The sequence below is a fragment of the Lepus europaeus genome, chromosome 8, assembly GCF_033115175.1.
Source record: "Lepus europaeus isolate LE1 chromosome 8, mLepTim1.pri, whole genome shotgun sequence".
NCBI lineage: Eukaryota > Metazoa > Chordata > Mammalia > Lagomorpha > Leporidae > Lepus > Lepus europaeus.
Window position 1 is genome coordinate 74,514,884 of NC_084834.1, and position 21,925 is coordinate 74,536,808.

The 21,925-nt window shown below is 40.8% G+C and overlaps 1 protein-coding gene and 1 pseudogene across 1 annotated transcript in view; both read left to right on the top strand.

Annotated features, from left to right (window-relative positions):
* Window positions 1–21,925, top strand: part of SLC9B1 (solute carrier family 9 member B1) — a 133,405-nt gene that overhangs the window by 12,717 nt on the left and 98,763 nt on the right. Inside the window, exon 3 of the mRNA XM_062199805.1 lies at window positions 17,881–17,991. Coding sequence (XP_062055789.1) covers window positions 17,910–17,991 — 82 coding nt within the window. The 5' untranslated portion in view covers window positions 17,881–17,909. The remainder of the gene's footprint in view (window positions 1–17,880; window positions 17,992–21,925) is intronic.
* On the top strand, window positions 10,282–17,149 carry LOC133765298 (peptidyl-prolyl cis-trans isomerase-like 4; annotated as a pseudogene).

Sequence of the window (21,925 nt, forward strand, 5' to 3'; positions counted from 1 at the left end):
TATTGAATTGTAATCCCCTGGCACATTTCTAGCTCTACCATTGGAGGTAAGTCCAAGTGAGCATGTGCCGACCTGTATATCTCCTCCCTCTCTTATTCCCACTCTTATATTTAACTGAGATCACTTTTCTGTTAATTTTAAATGCCTAGGAATAATTGTGTATTAATTACAGAGTTCATCCAGTGGTATTAAGTAGAACAAAAAGAACAACAATAACAAAAAAAAAATACTAAAAGGAATAAAATAGTAAGTTGTTCCTCAAGAGTCAAGACAATGGCTGATCATGTCATTGTTTCTCATAGTGTCCATTTCACTTCAACAGGTTTCCTTTTAGATGCTTGTTTAGTTGTCATCAGTCAGGGAGAACATATGATATTTGTCCCTTTGGGACTGGCTTATTTCACTCAGCATGATATTTTCCAGATTCCTACATTTTGTTGCAAATGACTGGATTTCATTGTTTTTTACTCCTGTATAGTGTTCCATAGAGTACATATCCCATAATTTCTTTATCCAGTCATCTGTTGATGGGCATTTAGGTTGATTCCATGTCTTAGCTATTGTGAATTGAGCTGCAACAAACATTGAGGTACAAACAGCTCTTTTTTTTTCCCATTTAATTCCATTTGGGTAAATTCCAAGGAGTGGGATGGTTGGGTCCTGTGGTAGGGCTATATTCAGGTTTCTGAGGACTCTCCAAACTGACTTCCATAGTGGCTTTACCAGTTTGCATTCCCACCAACAATGGATTAGTATCCTTTTCCCCCACATCTTCGCCAGCATCTATTGTTAGCTGATTTCTCTATGTAAGCCATTCTAACTGGAGTGAGGTGAAACCCCATTGTGGTTTTGATTTGCATTTCCCTGAGGGCTAGGGATCCTGAGCATTTTTTCATGTGTCTGTTGGCCACTTGGATTTCCTCTTTTGAAAAATGTCTGTTAAGGTTCTTGGCCCATATTTTTATTGGGTTGTTTGTTTTGTTTCTGTGGAGTTTCTTGATCATTTTATAGATTCCATTTGTTAATCCTTTATCAGTTGTATAGTTTGCGAATAACGTCTCCCATTCTGCTGGTTGCCTCTTCACTTTCCTGACTGTTTCTTTTGCTGTAAAGAAACTTTTCATTTTGAGGTAATCCCATTTGTTTATTTTATCTTTGATTACCCATGCCTCTGTGGTCTTCTCCAGGAATTCTTCACCTGTTCAATGTCTTGAAGGATTTCCCCTATGCTCTCAATTAGTTTCATGGTGTCGTGGTGTATCTCTAGTTCTTTGATCCATGTTGAGTGGATTTTTGTATAAGATGTAAGGTAGGGGTCTTGCTTCATACTTCGACATATGGACATCCAGTTTTCCCAGCACCATTTGTTGAAGAGGCTGTCCTTGTTCCAGGGGTTGGTTTTAGGTCCTTTGTCAAATATGAGTTGGTAATAGATGTTTGGATTGATCGCCGGTGTTTCTATTCTGTTCCATTGGTCTATCCATCTGTTTTTGTACCAGTACCAGGCTGTTTTGATTATAACTGCCCTGTAGTATGTCTTGAAGTCTGGAATTGTGATGCCTCCGGCTTTGTTTTTATTGTAAAGGATTGCTTTAGCTATTCGAGGTCTCCTGTGCCTCCATATGAATTTCAGCATCATTTTTTCTAGGTCTTTGAAGAATGTCTTTGGTATTTTGATTGGTATTGCATTGAACTTGTAAATTGCTTTTGGGAGAATGAACATTTTGATTATATTGATTCTTCCAATCCATGAGCATGGCAGGTTTTTCCATTTTTTTGTGTCTTCTATTTCTTTCTTTAATGTTTTGTAATTTTCATCATAGAGGTCTTTGACATCCTTGGTTTGATTGAATCTTGTAGGTCTCCAACCATATTTTTTAATTTTCTAATTTCTTCTTCCTGTGTTTGAACTGACTATTATTTCTGGAAGTTTGTTTTCAAATTCTGATATTCGCTCATCTATTTCATCTGTTGATTTCTGAGGGATTCCACGGTGTTTTTTATATGGTCAGTTGAGTTTTTCATTTCCAGTATTTCATTCTGGCTTCTCTTTAGGATCTCTAATACTTGGGCTTGCTTTTTGTTCAGATCTTGAAACTGTTTCTCATTATTTCTGAGTAATCTGATTATTAATTTTCTGAATTCTTTTTCTGGCATGGTTTCAAATTCTTCTTCAGCCTCTATTATGGATGGTTTAGCCTGCCCCACTGGCGAGTTTATAGGTTCTTCTATATTCTTATTCTGGATTTTTCCTTTGTTTTTTGGCATTTCCGTTTGGCTTGATTTTCAGGTTGATTTCCCTCTGCTATGGGCTGCTGTGGGTCTGTACCAATATCCAGTGTAAGCAGGCAGCTCTACCTTCTAGATTTTATTTATTTATTTATTTATTTTTGTTTTGGTAATTTGAGTGGGCAGGTGTCAGGGCTTTGAGGTGCCAGTCTCCACCCCTTGGGGCCAGTTTCCCTGTTCCTTTGTTCGCCCTGATGTGTCTGTGCCTGGGGTTCTGTTATGCCCGCAATCCGTGGTCCCCCAAAAATCACACCACCAGAGACCGAAGTTGAAGCCAATTAGCAGGGTCATTTTTATTACGAGTTCAAACCTGGGTCTCTCAGTGCCTCCAGGAAAGGAAGCCCCCCGAGAAGCCCCAAGCCCAATTTTTACAGAGCTTTTATTATCATGTACAAGCAGGCTTTAGGGGAAAGCTTAGGTCAAGTTGACGCTTCTGATAAGTCCCAACATCGCTGCAGACTCCAGGGTAGGGGCTGGTTGTTATCTCAAGCTTTAAACCTCCCTTTTATATTCCTGGACCTGGGTCAGGGTAGGGTCACATCTGGCCAGGTGGAGGAAAGGGGGAGTGTACGATAGCGAGGGCCAGGAACGGGCAGTGGTGCGGGTCGTACAATAATCAACTTAATGTAGTTATTGGATTACTTAGCTCAACATCTAACATAATACATATATAAAGTCAAAGACACTTAGCATTGCTTATTATTACTACTAGTTGCCTAATAAGCTAATGTGATTACACTTTAGGTTACATTAAAATAATGATAATATTTTCTAGCACTATTATAATGGATAATAAGAGCATAGTAAAAGCTGGTTGTGAGGTGTCTTCTCAGTTCCTTGGTCAGCCACTCTCCCTCGCTGCACCCCCTGCGCGAGGAGTGCCGAGTAGCTCCAGACCACCTTTGGACTCCGCTCCTGAAGTTTCCTCCTTCGGAGTGTGGAAGCAGAGGCTGTTCTCCTTTATGCCCGAATGTAAACAAACAAGATGGCTGCTTTCCACCCGCTGCAGCTCTGATTGGGGGAAGGGTGGAGACACCAAAGGATCCTGGCATGTTCAATCCCTCAGTTCGTCCCCTTGGATTGCGCCCTCTTCCCGCAGGCACTATTCACTTTGTTTTGTTTTTGATTTCCTCCCCCACACAGTCGTGCGTGTCTCACCTGTCCATCCCAGGGTGGGTTGGGGATGGGGGAGGGGGCAGCGGCGGCTGCAGTAGCGGCTGTGGGCAACTGCTGCAGCAGTGCCAGCTGCCCTGTCTCACCTCGCCTTCCAGCACTGGTGCATAGACTGGTCGGCTGGTGTCGTGCGCCGTGGGCATCCGTGCCCTCCTCGCAGGTCCACCTTGTCTCACTAGTTCCAGAAGAGTTCCCTCTGCAGTATTTTTTCTCTAACTTTTCCCTGAAACTACAGAATCTCAATTTTTATTGAACTATCTTTTCCCGGATTATCGGTGTGTCCCTCCCTATTCCACCATCTTGCCCCTCAGATTCATTTTTAATTATCTTTATATACAAAAGTTCAACTCTATACTAAGTAAAGATATCAATAATTTGTACCCGCACAGACACACAAAGTATACAGTACTTTTTGAAGACTAGTTTTACCATTAATTCTCATAGTACAACACATTAAGTGCAGAGGTCCTACATAGGGAGCAAGTGCACAGTAACTCCCACTGTTGATTTAACAATTGACACTCTTATTTATGATGTCAGTAATCACCCAAGGCTCTTGTCATGAGCTGCCAAGGCTATGGAAGCCTTTTGCATTCACCAACTCCGATCTTATTTAGACAAGGCCATAGTCAAAGTGGAAGTTCTCTCCTCCCTTCAGAGAAAGGTACTTCCTTCTTTGATGGCCCATCCTTTCCACTGGGATCTCACTCACAGAGATCTTTCATTTAGGTCATTTTTGCCACAGTGTCTTGGCTTTCAATATGCAAAACTCTCATGTGCTTTTTAGCCAGATCCAAATGCCTTAAGGGCTGATTCTGAGGCCAGAATGCTGTTTAGGACATTTGTGATTCTACGAGTCTGCTGTGTATCCCACTTCCCACATTGGATTGTTCCCTCCTTTTTAATTCTATGAATTATTATTAGAAGACACTGGTCTTATTTATGTGATCCCTTTGACACTTAATCCTATCTTTATGATCAGTTATAAACTTAAACGAATCACTTTAACTAGTAAGATGGTTTTGGTACCTGCCAACAACTTAATGGGATTTGGAGTCCCATAGCAAGTTTTTAGCCTTACCCTTAGTGGTAAGTCCAAAGGAGCATTGCTGAACTGTATATCTCCTCCCTCTCTTATTCCCACTCTTATTTTTAGCAGGAATCAATTTTCAGTTGGATTTAAACATCTAAGAATAATTCTGTGTTAATTGAAGAGTTCAACCAATGGTATTAAGGAGAAAAAAAATACTAAAAAGAATAAAATAGTAAGCTATTCCTCTACAGTCAGGTCAAGGGCTGATCAAGTCATTGCTTCTCAAAGTGTCCATTTTACTTCAACAGGTTTCCTTTAAGGAGCTCAGTTGGTTGTCACAGATCAGGGAGAACATATGATATTTGTCCCTTTGGGACTGGCTTATTTCACTCAGCATGATGTTTTCCAGATTCCTCCTTTTTGTTGCAATTGACTGGATTTCAGGTTTTTTTTTTTACCTCTGTGTAGTATTCTGTAGAGTACATGCCCCATAATTTCTTTATCCAGTCTTCTATTGATGGGCATTTAGATTGATTCCATGTCTTACCTATTATGAATTGAGCTGCAATAAACATTGAGGTGCAGATAGCTCTTTTATTTGCCAATTTAATTTCCTTTGGGTACTTTCCCAGGAGAGGGATGGCTGGGTTGTATGGTAGGGTTATATTCAGGTTTCTGAGCAATCTCCAAACTGACTTCATAGTGGCTTTACCAGTTTGCATTCCCACCAACAATGGATTAGTGTGCCTTTCCCCCAACATCCTCGCCAGCATCTGTTGTTAAATGATTTTTGAATGTGAGCCATTCTAACTGGGGTGAGGTGAAACCTCATTGTGGTTTTGATTTGCATTTCCCTGAGGGCTAGGGATCCTGAGCATTTTTTCATGTGTCTGTTGGCCATTTGGATTTCCTCTTTTGAAAAATGTTTGTTTAGGTTATTGGCCCATCTCTTAAGTGGGCTGTTTGTTTTGTTTCTGTGGAGTTTCTTGATCTCTTTGTAGATTCTGGTTATTAATCCTTTATCGGTTGTATAATTTGCAAATATTTTTTCCCATTCTCTCGGTTGCCTCTTCACTTTCCTGACTGTTTCTTTTGCTGTAAATAAACTTTTCATTTTGAGGTAATCCCATTTGTTTATTTTATCTTTGATTACCCGTGCCTCTGGGGTCTTTTCCAAGAAGTCTTTGCCTGTGCCTATATCTTGCAGGGTTTCTCCGATGTTCTCTAATAATTTGATGGTGTTAGGTCATAAATTTAGATCTTTAATCCTCGTTGAGTGGATTTTTGTGCAAAGTGTAAGCTAAGAGCCTTGCTTCATGCTTCTGCACATGGAAATCCAGTTTTCCCAGCACCATTTGTTGAAAAGACTGTCCTTGCTCCAGGAATTGGTTTTAGATCCTTGATCAAAGATAAGTTGGCTGAATATGTTTGGATTGATTTCTGGTGTTCCTATTCTGTTCCATTGGTCTATCCATCTGTTTCTGTACCACTACCATGCTTTTTTGATTATAACTGCCCTGTAGTATGTCTTGAAGTCTGGAATTGTGATGCCTCCGGCTTTGTTTTTATTGTAAAGGATTGCTTTAGCTATTCAAGGTCTCCTGTGCCTCCATATGAATTTCAGCATCATTTTTTCCAGATCTGAAAAGAATGTCTTTGGTATTTTGATTGGTATCACATTGAATCTGTAAATTGCTTTTGGGAGAATGGACATTTTGATGATATTGATTCTTCCAATCCATGAGCATGGAAGATTTTTCCTTTGGTATCATCTTCTATTTCTTGTTTTAAAGTTTTGTAATTCTCATTGTAGAGATCTTTGACATCCTTGGTTAAGTTTATTCCAAGATATTTGAGTTGTGTGCGGGGGGGGCGGGGGGGGAGGTATTGTGAATGGGATTGCTCTTAGCAGTTCTGTCTCAGCCATGGCATTGTCTGTGTATACAAATGCTGTTGATTTTTGTGTATTGATTTTTTATATCCTGCTACTTTTCCAAACTCTTATGAGTTCCAAGTCTCTTAGTGGAGTTCTTTGGATCTCCTAAATAAAGAGAGGGATAGTTTGACTTCTTCTTTCCGAATTCATATCCCTTTGATTCCTTTTTCTTGCCTAATGGCTCTGGCTAAAACTTCCAGTACTATATTGAAGAGCAGTGGTGAGAGTGGGCATCCCTGTCTGGTACCGGATCTCAGAGGGAATGCTTCCAACTTTTCCCCATTCAGTATGACGCTGGCTGTGGGTTTTTCATAAATTGCTTAGATTATATTGAGGAATGTTTCTTCTATACCTGATTTGCTTAGAATTTTCATCATGAAAGGGTGTTGTATTTTACCAAATGCTTTCTCTGCATCTATTGATATAATCATATGGTTTTTCTTCTGCAGTTTGTCAATGTGGTGTATTGCATTGATTAATTTGCGAATGTTGAACCATCCCTGCATACCAGGGATAAATCCCACTTGGTCTGGGTGGATGATCTTTGTGATGTGTTGTTGGATTCTGTTGGCCATATCTGACATTTTTAAGTTCTCAATTCAGTTAATGTTTATTCCACAAATATGTATTGAGTTGTCTACCATGTGCCAGGCACTATGTAGATCAAAATAAAACCAATTATAGTCCCTCTCCTATTGAGCCCACAGGCTTCCAGTTCCATCCTCCATGGCATAGGCTAACCAGAGCTGATCTTTTCTGCTGCTTACAACCCAAACCTGTGGATAAAATGCAGATAGAAACGGCCTGAGGTCTGCCGAAAGCAAACAAAGCCAGTGAGTTGTGAAGGAGAGTCAAACCACACGGGTGATTTTTTTCATTTTTTTTTTAATTTATTTATTTGACAGGTAGAGTTATAGACAGTAAGAGAGAAAGAGACAGAGAGAAAGGTCTTCCTTCCATTGGTTCACCCCCCAAATGGCCGCTACAGCTGGAACTGCACCAATCCGAAGCCAGGAGCAGATGCGTCTTCTTGGTCTCCCACGCGGGTGCAGGAGCCCAAGCACCTGGGTCATCCTCCACTGCCTTCCCGGGCCACAGCAGAGAACTGGACTGGAAGAGGAGCAACCGGGACTAGAACCCAGCGCCCATATGGGATGCCGGCACAGCAGGTGGAGGATTAACTAAGTGAGCCACAGCGCTGGCCCCTATGGGTGAATTTTTCTTTCTGCTGAAGGCAAGGTCCCATTCATGCAATTGTGCAAGGGCAGTACAGGAGGCCAAAACAATGGTAGAAAGCCCATTTTTGAAGCTTGAAGATCTTGACAATGGACTGAAGACAGTGTAAGAAATCCTTGATGGTAGTTTTTTTGTTTTTCCCATTAGGGTTTTTCCTCATTTATAGCCTGTACTTATGGCATTATGGGTAGCTCTATGTCTATATATGAAGCCAACCAAGTATCTTGGGCCACCTCAAGTTTTGCATGCATGAAATAGACCCAAAAAATCCTAGCAAAAGCTTTGAAAGCAACTGAGATTGGAACTGCTGTCCATTGAAAGCAAAAGAGAACTGATAATCCATATGTAAACAAGTTAACTGCCTGCTAAAATAAACACAGATTTTAAATACTCTTTGGAGAATTTTAATAGGATCCAAATTCTACATAATATTATGTCTAGCATATACTCCAAGTGCTTGATATGTAACGAACAGTAAATGGTTTTCTACTCCAAATACTTCGTATGTTAAGAACAAGAAATGATTATCTAATAGAAAAGAAAATCACCAGATGCAAACCCAAGATGATGCAGATATTGGGATTATCAAAGTCTTTAAAGCAGACACTACAACTATGTTTTGTGTGGTAAAGATAAGCATAGCTGTTATAAAAGGAAAGATACTCATTTATAGTAGAAATATAGAAACTGCAAAGAAGAAACAAAATTTTGAAATGAAGAATACAGTATCTTAAATAAAGAATTCTCTAGATGAGCTCAGTGCCAGCATAGAAAAGAATGAAGAAAGAATCCATGATAGAAAATTATATAACTTTCTTGGTTTAAGTTTTAACATCGGAAAATAGAGATAGTAAAGACTTCATAGGGTGGTAGGAATTAGATGACATCATTTGTGTGAAGTGTTTAGCATAGTTCAGCAGTTATTAATATTGTTTAATCATATTAACCAATAAAGTAAGTGCCATTATATTGTTATTTTTAGATAAGGAAATGGAGGCCTATGGAGATAAATCGCTTCCCATAGTTACAAAACCATAAAAGGGAGAGTAGAATACATTCTGCCTCAAATTCAGAGTCCTTTCTTTTAGTTACTTGGGATACCACCTACAAATTTTACTCTTTACATAGTGTGAAGAAAGACCTGAGTAACTGCCAGTCATAAAGAGTGCTTGACTCAGGATCAAGCTTCATTTCTAGCTGCTAATCTATACATTTGTTATACAGATTCCTTACCCAGGTTCTCTTTAAAGTTCTAATGTATAATCTGCTGGCCTGGATTCCATGCCCTGCCATCCTAATCATTACACAGCTGTAGATCTTAAAATATGCTTCCTGGTTTCTGGATAACTCTACTTGTGTAATTCCTGGTGTTGTGTATGCCTGTTTTCTGGCCATCTGCCTAGTATGACTAAGAGCTTCTCGTTTCAGTCACAGTCCAGGTGTCACTTTGATCACAATGACATCCTCATTTATTTTCTTTAGTACTTATCATAGTCTAAAGATGCCATTTATTATTTCCTCCTGCCGTCCCTCCACAAGAATATAAGCTCCATGCAAGCAGGTGTCTTCTTGTTTGGTTTATTCATTTGCTTCCAAAGTCCAAAAGAATAGGCATTCAAAAATTGAGTGAATTAATAACTTTGTGTCCTTAACTCACAACTTAGGTGAACTACAGCTCAAATTTTTAATGGTTCTAGACGTCAGTCTATCCCTTCAGAATTTCACACAATATATGTGATTCACTCACCCTTCTTGTTCTTAGAACTTACTCCCTTTTTGTTAGAGTTTAGCGCCTGATCCAACAGCTAATGACAAGGTAGTCACTCTAAGACAAGGTAGCAGTTTTGACCATCATGTTAATTTCGCTTTGAACGGACTTTCATCTAACTTTTTCTTTCTTTCTTTCTTTCTTTCTTTCTTTCTTTCTTTCTTTCTTTCTTTCTTTCTTTCTTTCTTTCTTTCTTTCTTTCTCTTCTTTCTCTTTCTTTCTTTCTTTCTTTCTTCCTCTTTCTTTCTTTCTCTTTCTTTCTCTTTCTTTCTTTCTTTCTTTCTCTCTTTCTTTCTTTCTTTTTTTCTTTTGACAGGCAGAGTGGAAAGTGAGAGAGAGACAGAGAGAAAGGTCTTCCTTCCGCTGGTTCACCCTCCAATGGCCACTGGGGCCGGCACGCTGTGGTCGGCGCACTGCACTGATCTGAAGCCAGGAGCCAGGTGCTTTTCCTGGTCTCCCATATGGGTGCAGGGCCCAAGGACTTGGGCCATCCTCCACTGCACTCCTGGGCCACAGCAGAGAGCTGGCCTGGAAGAAGGGCAACTGGGACAGAATCTGGCGCCCCGACCAGGACCAGAACCCGGGGTGCCAGCGCTGCAGGCGGAGGATTAGCCTATTGAGCCATGGCGCCAGCCATTTTCTTCTAATTTTTAAATCAAATTTTAAAAACAAATACTATTATATGCTTTAATAAAGTCATATTCAGTTATCACTGACAGGATTTACACAGTAATATTTTATTTCATTGAAGTGAGACAGTCAATGCAAAGAGCCTAGCATATGATAGACATTCAAATGGTAACATTTGTTTTCATGTCCTTCTTATAGAAAATTTTTATTGTCAGTATGGGTGTTCGGTGCTACAGGTAAGACCCCGCTTGAGATACCAGCATCCCATTTCAGAGAGCCTGCTATCACGTCCCGACTCTACTCCCACTTCAGGCCTCCTGCTAATGCACTCTGGGTGGCAACAGGTGATAGATCAAGTTACTCAGGTCCCTGCCACCCACATGGAAGGCTTGAATTGAGTTCTGGTCTCCTGGATTCAGCCTGGTAGCTACAGCTGTTGTCATTTGGGGAGTGAGCCAATGACAGAGGATCTCCTGTCCATCTGTCTTTTTGTCTCTGCGACTCTTTCTTTTAAAAAAGTAACCATAATAAAATAAATAAACTAGGGCCAGTGCTGTGGCATAGCAGGTAAAGCTGCGACCTGCAGTGCCAGCATTCTATATGGGTACTGGTTCGAGTCCTGGCTGCTCCACTTCTGATCAATCTCTCTGCTATAGCCTGGGGAAGCAGTAGAAGATGGCCCAAGTCCTTGACCTCCTGTGCCCAAGTGGGAGACACAGACAAAGTTCCTGGCTTCAGATTGGCACAGCTCCAGCTGTTGTGGCCATTTGGGGAGTGAACCAGTGGATGGAAGACCTCTCTCTGTCTCTCTCTCTCTCTACCTCTGCCTCTGCCTCTCTGTAACTCTGCCTTTTAAAATAAATAAATCTTTAAAAATAAATAAACTTTAAAAACTTTTTTTTCTTAGTTTTAAAATTTCTTACCTTTGAACGGGTCATCAAAGAAGGAGGTACCTTTCTCTGAAGGGAGGAGAGAACTTCTATTTTGACTATGACCTTGTCTAAACATGATCAGAGTTGGTGAACTCAAAAGGCTTCCATAGCCTTGGCATCTCATGACAAGAGCCTAGGATGATTACTGATGCCATAAACAAGAGTGTCAATTTGTTAAGTCAACAACAGGAGTCACTGTGCACTTACTCCTCATGTAGGATCTAGTCCTTAATGTGCTGTACATTGTGATTTAATGGTATAACTAGTACTCAAACAGTATTTTTCACTTTGTGTTTCTATGTGGGTGCAAACTGTTGAAATCTTTACTTAATATATACTAAACTGATCTTCTGTATATAAAGAGAATTGAAAATGAATCTTGATGTGAATGGAAGGGGAGAGGGAGCGGGAGATGGGAGGGTTGCGGGTGGGAGGGGAAGCCATTGTAATCCATATGCTGTACTTTGGAAATTAAATAAATTCATTAAATAAATGTTTAAAAAAAGTCAAAACAATAAAAAGTTGAACAGATAAAAAAAGGATTTATTTATTTTACTTGAAGGTCAGAGTTCCACAGAGATAGAGGGAGAGGCAGAGAGAGAGAGGTCCTCTATCTGCTGGTTCACTCCCCAATTGGTCACAACGGCTGGAGCTGTGCCGATCCGGGGCTAGGAGCCAGAATCTTCCTCCAGGTCCCCCATAAAGGTGCAGGGGCCCAAGGACCTGGGCCATCTTCTATTGCCTTCCCAGGCCGTGGCAGAGAGTTGGATCGGAGGTGGATAGTCAGGACTCGAACCGGTGCCCATATGGGATGCCAGCACTGCAGCTGGCAGCCTCACCCGCTGTGCCAGTGCTGGCCCCTTGATGGTTTTCTATCTAGTTTTTCAAGCAATGTTGAGAAAGATGTTGAAATATTGAACTGTACTATAGATTAATCTACTCCTTTCAGTTGTATCCATTTTTGTGTCATATATTTTAAAGTTTTACTGTTTGGTGCATAAACAATTAGGATTGGTGTCTTATGAAAACTGACAATTTTATTATTATATAATTTTCCTCTCTGTCTCTAGTAACATTCTTTGCTCTGAAGTCTACTTTATATGATGTAGATATGGGTACTCCTGATTTCCTTTGATCAATGTTTGCATAATGTATTTTTCTGTTCTTATTTTAATTGTGCTTATATTTTGAAGTAAGCTCTTTGTAGGTAGTACATTATTGGGTCATTTTTTTAAACACAATTTGCCCATCTGCCTTTTAATTGGTAAAGACTTTTTACATTTAATATAAGTTTTAAAGGGCTGGTGCTGTGGCACAGTAGGTTAATCCTCTGCCTGTGGTACCAGCATCCCATGTGGGTGCTGGTTCTAGTCCTGGCTGTTCTTTTTCTGATCTAGCTCTCTGTTGTGGCCTTGGAGGGTGGTGGAGGATGGCCCAGGCCGTTGGGCCCCTGAACCCACGTGGAAGACCTGGAGGAAGCTCCTGGCTCCTGGCTCCTGGCTCCTGGCTTTGGATCGGCCCAGCTCCAGCTGTTGCTGCCATTTGGGAGATGAACCAGTGGACAGAAGACCTTTCTTTGTCACGCCCTCCCACTGTCTGTAACTCTACCTTTCAAATAAATAAATGAATAAAATCTTTTTAAAAATAATGTAAGTTTTGATTTGTTAGGACTTACATTTGTCATTAAATTTTTTAAAATATCAAAAAAAATTTCTTACCTTATATAGATACTTGAAACACTGTGGGGTATGTATGATAAATTCCTATATATTACCTAATAATTAAAACTTAAAATCTTTAATTTTTCCTCAACAATAACTCAAGAATTGAGAGAAAAATTTTTTTATTTTTAATTTTTTTTAATTTTTTTATTTTTACAGGCAGAGTGGACAGAGAGAGAGAGACAGAGAGAAAGGTCTTCCTTTGCCGTTGGTTCACCCTCCAATGGCCGCCGCAGCCGGCGCGCTGCGGCCAGCACGCCACGCTGATCCGATGGCAGGAGCCAGGTGCTTCTCCTGGTCTCCCATGGGGTGCAGGGCCCAAGCACTTGGGCCATCCTCCTCTGCATTCCCGGGCCATAGCAGAGAGCTGGCCTGGAAGAGGAGCAACCGGGACAGAATCCGGCGCCCCGACCGGGACTAGAACCTGGTGTGCCGGTGCCGCAAGGCGGAGGATTAGCCTGTTGAGCCATGGCGCCGGCCAGAGAGAAAAATATTTTTTGAGAGTACATTTATTTTAGGTCTTTTTAAGAACTTTTAATTTCACACAACAAATTTTAAATCAAGTAAGGAAGCACATCTGAATTTGCTGATTTTAAGCTGTGTTCCTAGCAAACTTTTATAAAAAATAATCCTTGTAAACTTTTGAATTGAAAGTATAATAGTAAATCTTTTAAGATTACACTGGGGAAAACGTATGCATGCTTGACTCCCTTGTTTACCGAACTGATATAAAACTTAATGAAATTTATTTTTTCTTTCTTTTTTTTTTTTTTGACAGGCAGAGTTAGACAGAGAGAGAGACAGAGAGAAAGGTCTTCCTTCTGTTGGTTCACCCTCCAAATGGCCACTACGGCCGGTGCACTGCCCTGATCTGAAGCCAGGAGCAGGTGCTGCTTCTTGGTTTCCTATGCAGGTGCAGGGGCCCAAGCAGTTGGGCCATCCTCCACTGCCTTCCCGGGCCACAGCAGAGAGCTGGACTAGAAGAGGAGCAACCGGGACAGAATCTGGCGCCCCAACCGGGACTAGAACCCAGGGTACCAGTGCCACAGGCGGAGGATTAGCCTAGTGAGCCACGGCGCCAGCCACTTAATGAAAATCTATAAGATACAAAATAGCTTTGATCATTTTTTTAAAAAGATTTATTTATTTATTACCTGAAAGGCAGAATTGCAGAGAAAGAGAGAGAGGTCTTCCATCCACTGATTCACTCCCCGAATGACTGCAACAGCTGGAACTGGGCTGATCCGAAGCCAGGAGCCAGGAACTTCTTCCAGGTCTCCCACGTGGGTGCAAGAGTCCAAGGACTTGGATCGCCTTCTACTGCTTTCCCAGTCCATAACAGAGATGGATCAGATGTAGAGCAGTCAGTACTTGAATTGGTGACCATATGGGATGCTGGCACTGCAGGCGGCGGCTTTACCTGCTACACCACAGCGCTGACCCCTTGATCATTCTGAAATTATATTATCAAAATGATTAGTGTTAAAAAAAAATTATTATCAGCTGGCACCAGGGCGATGTCATCACTGACCTGTACAGCAAGGAGCGGCCATGCCCAGAAGTGCATGCAAGAAACACAACTGAAACCTAATATTCAAGATTCCCCAACAGCCTGCTTAAATTTTTTGAAGTTGTGCAAAATAAAATATTATAATTATTGCTTTAATTGCAATGTACAGAGGGATTTTATCATACAGACTGGTGATCATACAGCCACTGGTCATGGAGAAGAGTCTATTTTTGGTCAACTATATGGTGATCAAGCAAGCTTTTTTGAAGCAGAAAAAGTGCAAGAATTAAACACAAGAAGAAAGGCACTGTTCCATGGGGAACAAATGTCAGTGATCAGCATGGATCTCAGTTTCTTATTATTACAGGAGAAAATCTAGATGACCTTGATGGTGTTCATATAGTGTTTGGCGAGGTGACAGAAGGCATGGACATAGTTAAGAAAATTAATGAAGCCGTTGTTGACAAGGACTTTGGATAAATCATTCAGTGATTTTAGATGATCCATTTGATGGCCATCCTGATTTATTCCTGTTCAATCACCAGAACCCACAAGGGAACAGTTAGATAGTGGTCAAATAGGAGCAGATGAAGAAATTGATGATTTTAAAGGAAGATCAGCTGAAGAAGTGGAAGAAATTAAGGAAGAAAAAGAGGCCAAAACTCAAGCTATTCTTCCCAGAGATAGTGGGAGACCTCCATGACGCAGATATTAAACCTCCAGAAAATGTGGTGTTTGTTTGTAAATTGAATCCAGTGACTACAGATGAAGATCTGGAAATAATATTCTCAGTATTTGGGCCAATAAGAAGTTGTAAGGTTATCTAAGATTGGAAGACAGGAGAGTCCCTTTGTTATGCTTTTATTGTGTTTCTGTGTGGGTGCAAACTGTTGAAATCTTTATACTTAGTATATAGTAAATTGATCTTCTGTATATAAAGATAATTGAAATTGAATCTTGATGTGAATGGGATGGGAGAGGGAGTGGGAGATGGGATGGTTTGTGGGTGGGAGGGAGGTTATGGGGGAAAAAGCCACTATAATCCAAAAGCTGTACTTTGGAAATTTATATTTATTAAATAAAAGTTAAAGAAAAAGAAGAATCTAAGTACAGATGAAAGATGAATAACCAGAAATGAATGGCTAATGTAGAGTGCCAGAAAAGCAGATGTTCAGATTTTGTGTCACAGCAGTTAAAAGACTCCAATTGTCATTGTGGCCCTTTTAGATTAATAATGATTCCATAGGGCAATGAAAGATAACAAACTGGGTGGTTCCTTTTTTCCTTTACATTAATTTTATTGCCATCTTCATATTTAAAGTCCTTCATATTTTCAGTCTTTTTAAGAATTAAGTATTTCATACTACAGAAATACACAGCCACATATATATGAGGCATAGGGAATAATAAATGTAAATATCTGTGCAGCAGTCAGCCAGGTTAAGAAACAAACACCTACACTTTAAAAGTCCTCTGTGTGTCCTCCTCCTCCAATAATTGTTACTTTGAATTTTGTTTGTCATTCTCTTGCTAGTTGTTATAGTTTCACAATGTATGTATGTATCCCAAATGTAATGTTAATTTTTGTATGTTTATGAATTTTATATAAATGGCTTAATGTATATTTACTCCTATGACTTTCTTTTTGCAATTTAGTATTTTTAGAGACTCACTCATTTTTGCTGCATAGTGTATGAATATACCACAACTTATACATTCTGTTGATGGACATTTGGGTTTTATTTGTTTTTGTGTTTGCTATTGCAAACAGTGCTGCTAATGAAAATTATCTGGGAGTGATACTATTTGTCTTCATCTTTACCAGACAATGCCACATTCTGTTTCAGAGTGACTATCTGGTTTGTAGCCCTACCAGCACATAAGTGTTCCCTTTGTTGCCCATCATTTTTTTTTTTATTAAAAACTTTTATTTAATGAATATAAATTTCCAAAGTACAGCTTATGAATTACATTGGCTTCCCCCCCTCCCACATTTTCCCTCCCACCCGCAACCCTCCCCTTTCTCGCTCCCTCTTCCCTTCCATTCACATCAAGATTCATTTTCAATTCTCTTTATATATAGAAGATCAGTTCAGTATATATTAAGTAAAGATTTCAACAGTTTGCCCCCACATAGCAATACAAAGTGAAAAAATACTGTTGGAATACTAGTTATAGCATTAAATAACAGTGTACAGCACATTAAAGACAGAGATCCTACATGATATTTTTTAAAAATAAATTTCTGGCCGGCACCGCGGCTCAATGGACTAATCCTCCACCTAGTGGCGCTGGCACACCGGGTTCTAGTCCTGGTTGGGGCGCCAGATTCTGTCCCGGTTGCCCCTCTTCCAGGCCAGCTCTCTGCTGTGGCCAGGGTGTGCAGTGGAGGATAGCCCAAGTATTTGGGCCCTGCACCCCATGGGAGACCAGGAAAAGCACCTGGCTCCTGCCATCGGATCAGCGCAGTGCGCCGGCCGCAGCGCGCTAGCCGCGGCGGCCATTCGAGGGTGAACCAACGGCAAAGGAAGACCTTTCTCTCTGTCTCTCTCTCTCACTGTTCACTCTGCCTGTCAAATAAAATTTTCTAATATTTACTAATTTAATATTTACTAATATTAATTTCTAATATTTACTAATTTCAAATTTCTAGTGGATTTAGTGGATTTAAAAGATATTGTATTGTGATTTACAGAAAGAAAATGACTGTATTTTTTTTGTTCTGTATGTATCATGGGGGGTGGGGGGCTCTGCCCAGTCCCAGCCATTTGGAGATTGAACCAGTGTATGAAAGTTCACTCTATCTCTCTGCCTCTCAGATTAATTAATTAATTTTTAAAAAGTCATTGTCACATACTGGCTATTGTCCAGTGTCTGAAAATTTTGTTGTATACGTGTTGTACGCATTTTTAGTTGCTTAAGATGGCAAAGTTAATTATTTGATGTATCTTCATCATGTCTGATAGCTTATTTCCTATAAACTGGAAGTTAGTTCTGCTTGTTTGATTAGAATTAGGTTATACATTTTAGGCATAAAATTTAAAGTTTAATTATAAACTTACTACTCTTTCCCTCTGTATTTTATGCTTTTTGTATTTTAAGAAATCCTTACCTATCCTGAACTAATAAAGAGATTCTATATTCTAAAAAAAAAAGAAAACAATTATTCTCCAGAGACTCAAAGCTTTACATTTATTCAGTGTCTCAGAAAATACTACCTACCACCAATAGCAGTTTTCTAAAGAATTAGCACATTTCTAACTTCTTTTATAGAACTTAATTATTTGGCAAGATCGAAAGGTCTGTGCTAATTTAAAGTGTCTGTTGACTCCAACAAACCACCCAAGATTATTACATTATTATTATTACATTATTATTATTACATTATTATTATTACATTAATAATTTACAAAGGTATTCTTAGGAATATACATATTATAGCTTGAAGTATAGTCCACTAGAATTAAAACTCCAAATCTAATGTTTGTATTTATATCATGGACTCTTTCAAAACTACATTATTTTAGGTTTATCTTCCATAGACAACTGCCCTTGTTTTGGAAGAATTTCCTGGAATGTTGACTTCACTTCTGCTATATTGGAATTGTTAGATACAGTTTTTTCCTGAAAGTTCCAGTCTTTTTTCCTGCAGCTTCAGGCATCCAATCTGATATTACCAAGATGACTGAGCGTTTTCACCCCAAGCCTTCAGCAGGAAAGATGCATCCCTTCCTGGACAGCTCATCTGTTGCCCAGGATAACGGTGAGATTCGAAAAAAATATTTTTAAAATAAGGCTGTTCTTCCTGCACTCATAGCTGGATCACAGAGAAGGTAGAAATAACAGATATTTTAAGATAAAAATTCCCAGATGTTGTTACTCTTTTGATGAAGTTCTAGTTCATTCTTCAAAAGAAAACCTTATAGATAGATATCTTTAAATATTGGACCTACAGATCTTTCATGTGAACCTTATAAACAGCTAGCATGTATCAGTAACAATAGATGGAAGTATTAATGTAGTTGATCATATTTCATTTTGTTCTTTTAAAATTTATCTTTAATTGATACGTAATACTAGGGCATGTTTATGGTGAACTGTGTGACAATATGATACATGTGTTGATGTGCAGTGATCAGGTCAGGGTAATTAACATTTCCATCTCCTCAGACTTTTTAAGAAAGATTTATTTTATTTACTTGAAAGAGTTACAGAGAGAGTTAGACAGAGAAAGAGAGGTTTTCCAACTGCTGGTTTACTCCCCAAATGGCCACAACAGCCAGAGCTGAGGCAATCCAAATCCAGGGACCAGGAGCTTCTTCTGGGTCTCCCACATGGGTATAGGGGCCCAAGGACTCAGGCCATCCTTCCACTGCTTTCCCAGACACATTTGCAGGGAGCTGGATTGGAAGTGGAGCAGCCAGGACATGAACCAGCACCCATATGGAATGTTGGCACTGTAGGTGGTGGCTTTACCTGCTACACCACAGCACCAAACCCTCTCCTCAGACATTTACGGTGCCTTTGTGTTTGGAATCCTAGAACTCCTCTTCTCCAGTTCTTTATAAAATATATAATAAGTGTTATAAACTATAGTTATCCTACTGTGCTATAGAACACCAAAACTTACTCCTTTCATCTAACTCTGGTTTGTTTCCATAATCCATCTGTTCCCACTCACCTCTTTTTTCCTAGCATCTCTGTAACTCTGCCTTTCAAATAAATAAATAGATCTTAAAGGAAAAAAGAAATACAACTGATTTTTTAAGATTTTTTTTTATTTGAAAGGCAGAGTTATGGAGGGACAGAGGGAGAGAGAGAGAAATCTTCCATCCACTGGTTCACTCCCCGAATGGCCCAAGCTGAGCCAGGCTGAAGCCAGGAGCCAGGAGCTTCAGCCAGGTTTCCCACACAGGTGCAAGGTCCCAAGGACTTGGGCTGTCCTCCACTTCTTTTCCCAGGCACATCAGCAGGGAGCTAGATCCAGAAGTGGATCAGAAGTGGGGCCAACGCTTTGATGCAGCAGGTAAAGCCACCACCTGCAGTGCCATCATCCCATATGGGCACCAGTTCGAGTCTCAGCTGCTCCAATTCTGATACAGAATACAAAAAGCTGCTCCAATTCTGATCCAGCTTGGTGGTATGGCCTGGGAAGGAAGTAGAAAATGGACCAGGTCCTTAGACCCTTGCACCCATGTGGGAGACCTGAAAGAAACTCCAGGCTCCTGGCTTCAGATTGGCCAAGCTTTGGCCATTGTGGCCATTTGGGTAGTAAACCAGTGTATGGAGAACCTCTTTCTCTCTTTCCCTCCTTCCCTCCAACTCTGCCTTTCATGGAAAAAATAAATCTAAAAAAAATATTGAGCAACTGAGACTTGAACCAGTGCCAAGATGAGATGCCGATATTGCAGGCAGTGGCTTCACCCATTAAACCATAATACAGGCCCCATCACAACTGATTTTTTATGTTGTTTTTGTAACCTGCAGCTTTACTGAATTTCTCAATTCTAAGTTTTTTGTTGGAGTCTTTAAGTTTTCCTACATACAAAGTTGTCATATGCAAACAAGTATAATTTTACTTTCACTCTTCCTGCTTGCATGCTTTTTTTTCCCTCTTACCTGATTGCTCTGGCTAACACTCCCATTACCACATTTTTTGTTTGTTTGTTTGAAAGAGTTACAGAGAGATGTAGAGTCAGAGAGAGAGAGGTCTTCCATTCTGCTGGCTCACTCCCCAAATGACCGCAAAGGCCAGAGCTGAGCTGATCTGAAGCCAGGAGCCAGGAGCTTCTTCCAGGTCTCCCATGCAGGTGTAGGGGCCCAAGGACTTGGGCCGTCTTCTGCTGCTTTCCTAGGCCACAACAGAGAGCTGAATCGGAAGAGGAGCAGCTGGGACTCGAACCGGTGCCCATATGGGATGCCGGCGCTGCAGGCTGGGACTTTTAACCCACTGTGCCACAGTGCCGGCCCCGCTATTACCACATTTAATAAGAGTGGTAAAAAAATGGACATCCTCCTATTATTTCAAATCTTAAAGGAAACACTTTCAGCTTTTTCCCATTCAGTATTTATTATCTTGGCTGTAGTTTTTTGTGGATAGCTTTTACTATATTGAGACACATATCTTCTATACTTAATTTATCTAGTGGCCGGCGCCGCGGCTCAATAGGCTAATCCTCCGCCTTGCGGCGCCGGCACACTGGGTTCTAGTCCCGGTTGGGGCGCCAGATTCTGTCCCGGTTGCCCCTCTTCCAGGCCAGCTCTCTGCTATGGCCCAGGAAGGCAGTGGAGGATGGCCCAAGTCCTTGGGCCCTGCACCCCATGGGAGACCAGGAGAGGCACCTGGCTCCTGGCTTCAGATCAGCACGGTGCGACGGCCAAGATGCGCCGCAATGGCCATTGGAGGGTGAACCAACAGAAAAGGAAAACCTTTCTCTCTGTCTCTCTGTCTCTCTCTCTCACTGTCCGCTCTGCCTATCAAAAAAAAAAAATTATCTAGTACTTTTCTGTATCTATTGAAGGGATCACATGTTTTCTGTCCTTTACTTTGTTGATTTTTTTGTATTGAAAGATTTATTTATTTATTTGAAAGGCAGAGTTATAGAGAGACAAGGGAACAGAGAAAGATCTTGCATCTGCTGATTCACTCTTCAAGTGGCTGCAATTGCCAGAGCTGAGTCAAACCAAAGTCAGGAGCCTGGAACTCCCATGTGGGTACCAGGGGCTCAAGTACTTGGGCCATCTTCTGCTGCTTTCCCAGGAAAATATGCAGGGAGGTGGATCAGAAGTGGAACATCCATATGGGATTCCGGTGTCATAGATGGCAGCCTAACCCGCTGTGCCACAACACTGGCCACCTATGTAATGTTTTTCACTTATTAATTTACATGTGTTGAGCCATCCTGTATCTTTAGGATGATCCCATTTGATTGTGGTGTATGATCTTTTTGATGTTCTGTTGGATTCAATGTGCATTTTTTTTTTTAGGACTTTTATATCAATTCATCATGGGCATTGGTCTATAGTTTGCTTTGATTGCTGAGTACTGTCCAGTAAAACTAGCCTCACATAATAAGTTTGGAAACATTCTTAAAATTTCAGGGGATAGAGATTAAGTATGGGTTCTTTTTTAAAAATTTTTTCTAGAACAGCTGTGGTACAATAGGCTAAGCCTCTGCCTATAGCAAAGGCATTCCATATGGGTGCTGGTTTGTATCCCAGGTGTTCTTCAGATCCAGCTCTCTGATATGGCCTCGGAAAGCAGTAGAAGATGGCGTAAGTGCCTGGGCCCTAGCACCCATATGCTATTTGAACCTCCTGACTAGGAGTTTTATCCATCCAGCTCCATCCATTGCAGCCATTTGGAAATTGATGGAAGACTTTTCTCTCTGTCTCTCCCTCTTTCTGTCTATAACTGCCTCTCAAATAAAAAATGAAATCTTTAGCCGGTGCTGCAGCTCAATAGGCTAATCCTCTGCCTGCGGCTCCGGCACCCCGGGTTCTAGTCCTGGTCGGGGCGCCGGATTCTGTCCTGGTTGCTCCTCTTCCAGTCCAGCTCTCTGCTGTGGCCCGGGAGTGCAGTGGAGGATGGCCCAAGTCTTGGGCCCTGCACCCACATGGGAGACCAGGAGGAAGCACCTGGCTCCTGGCTTCGGATCAGCACGGTGCGCCGGCCGCAATGCGCCAGCCGCAGCGGC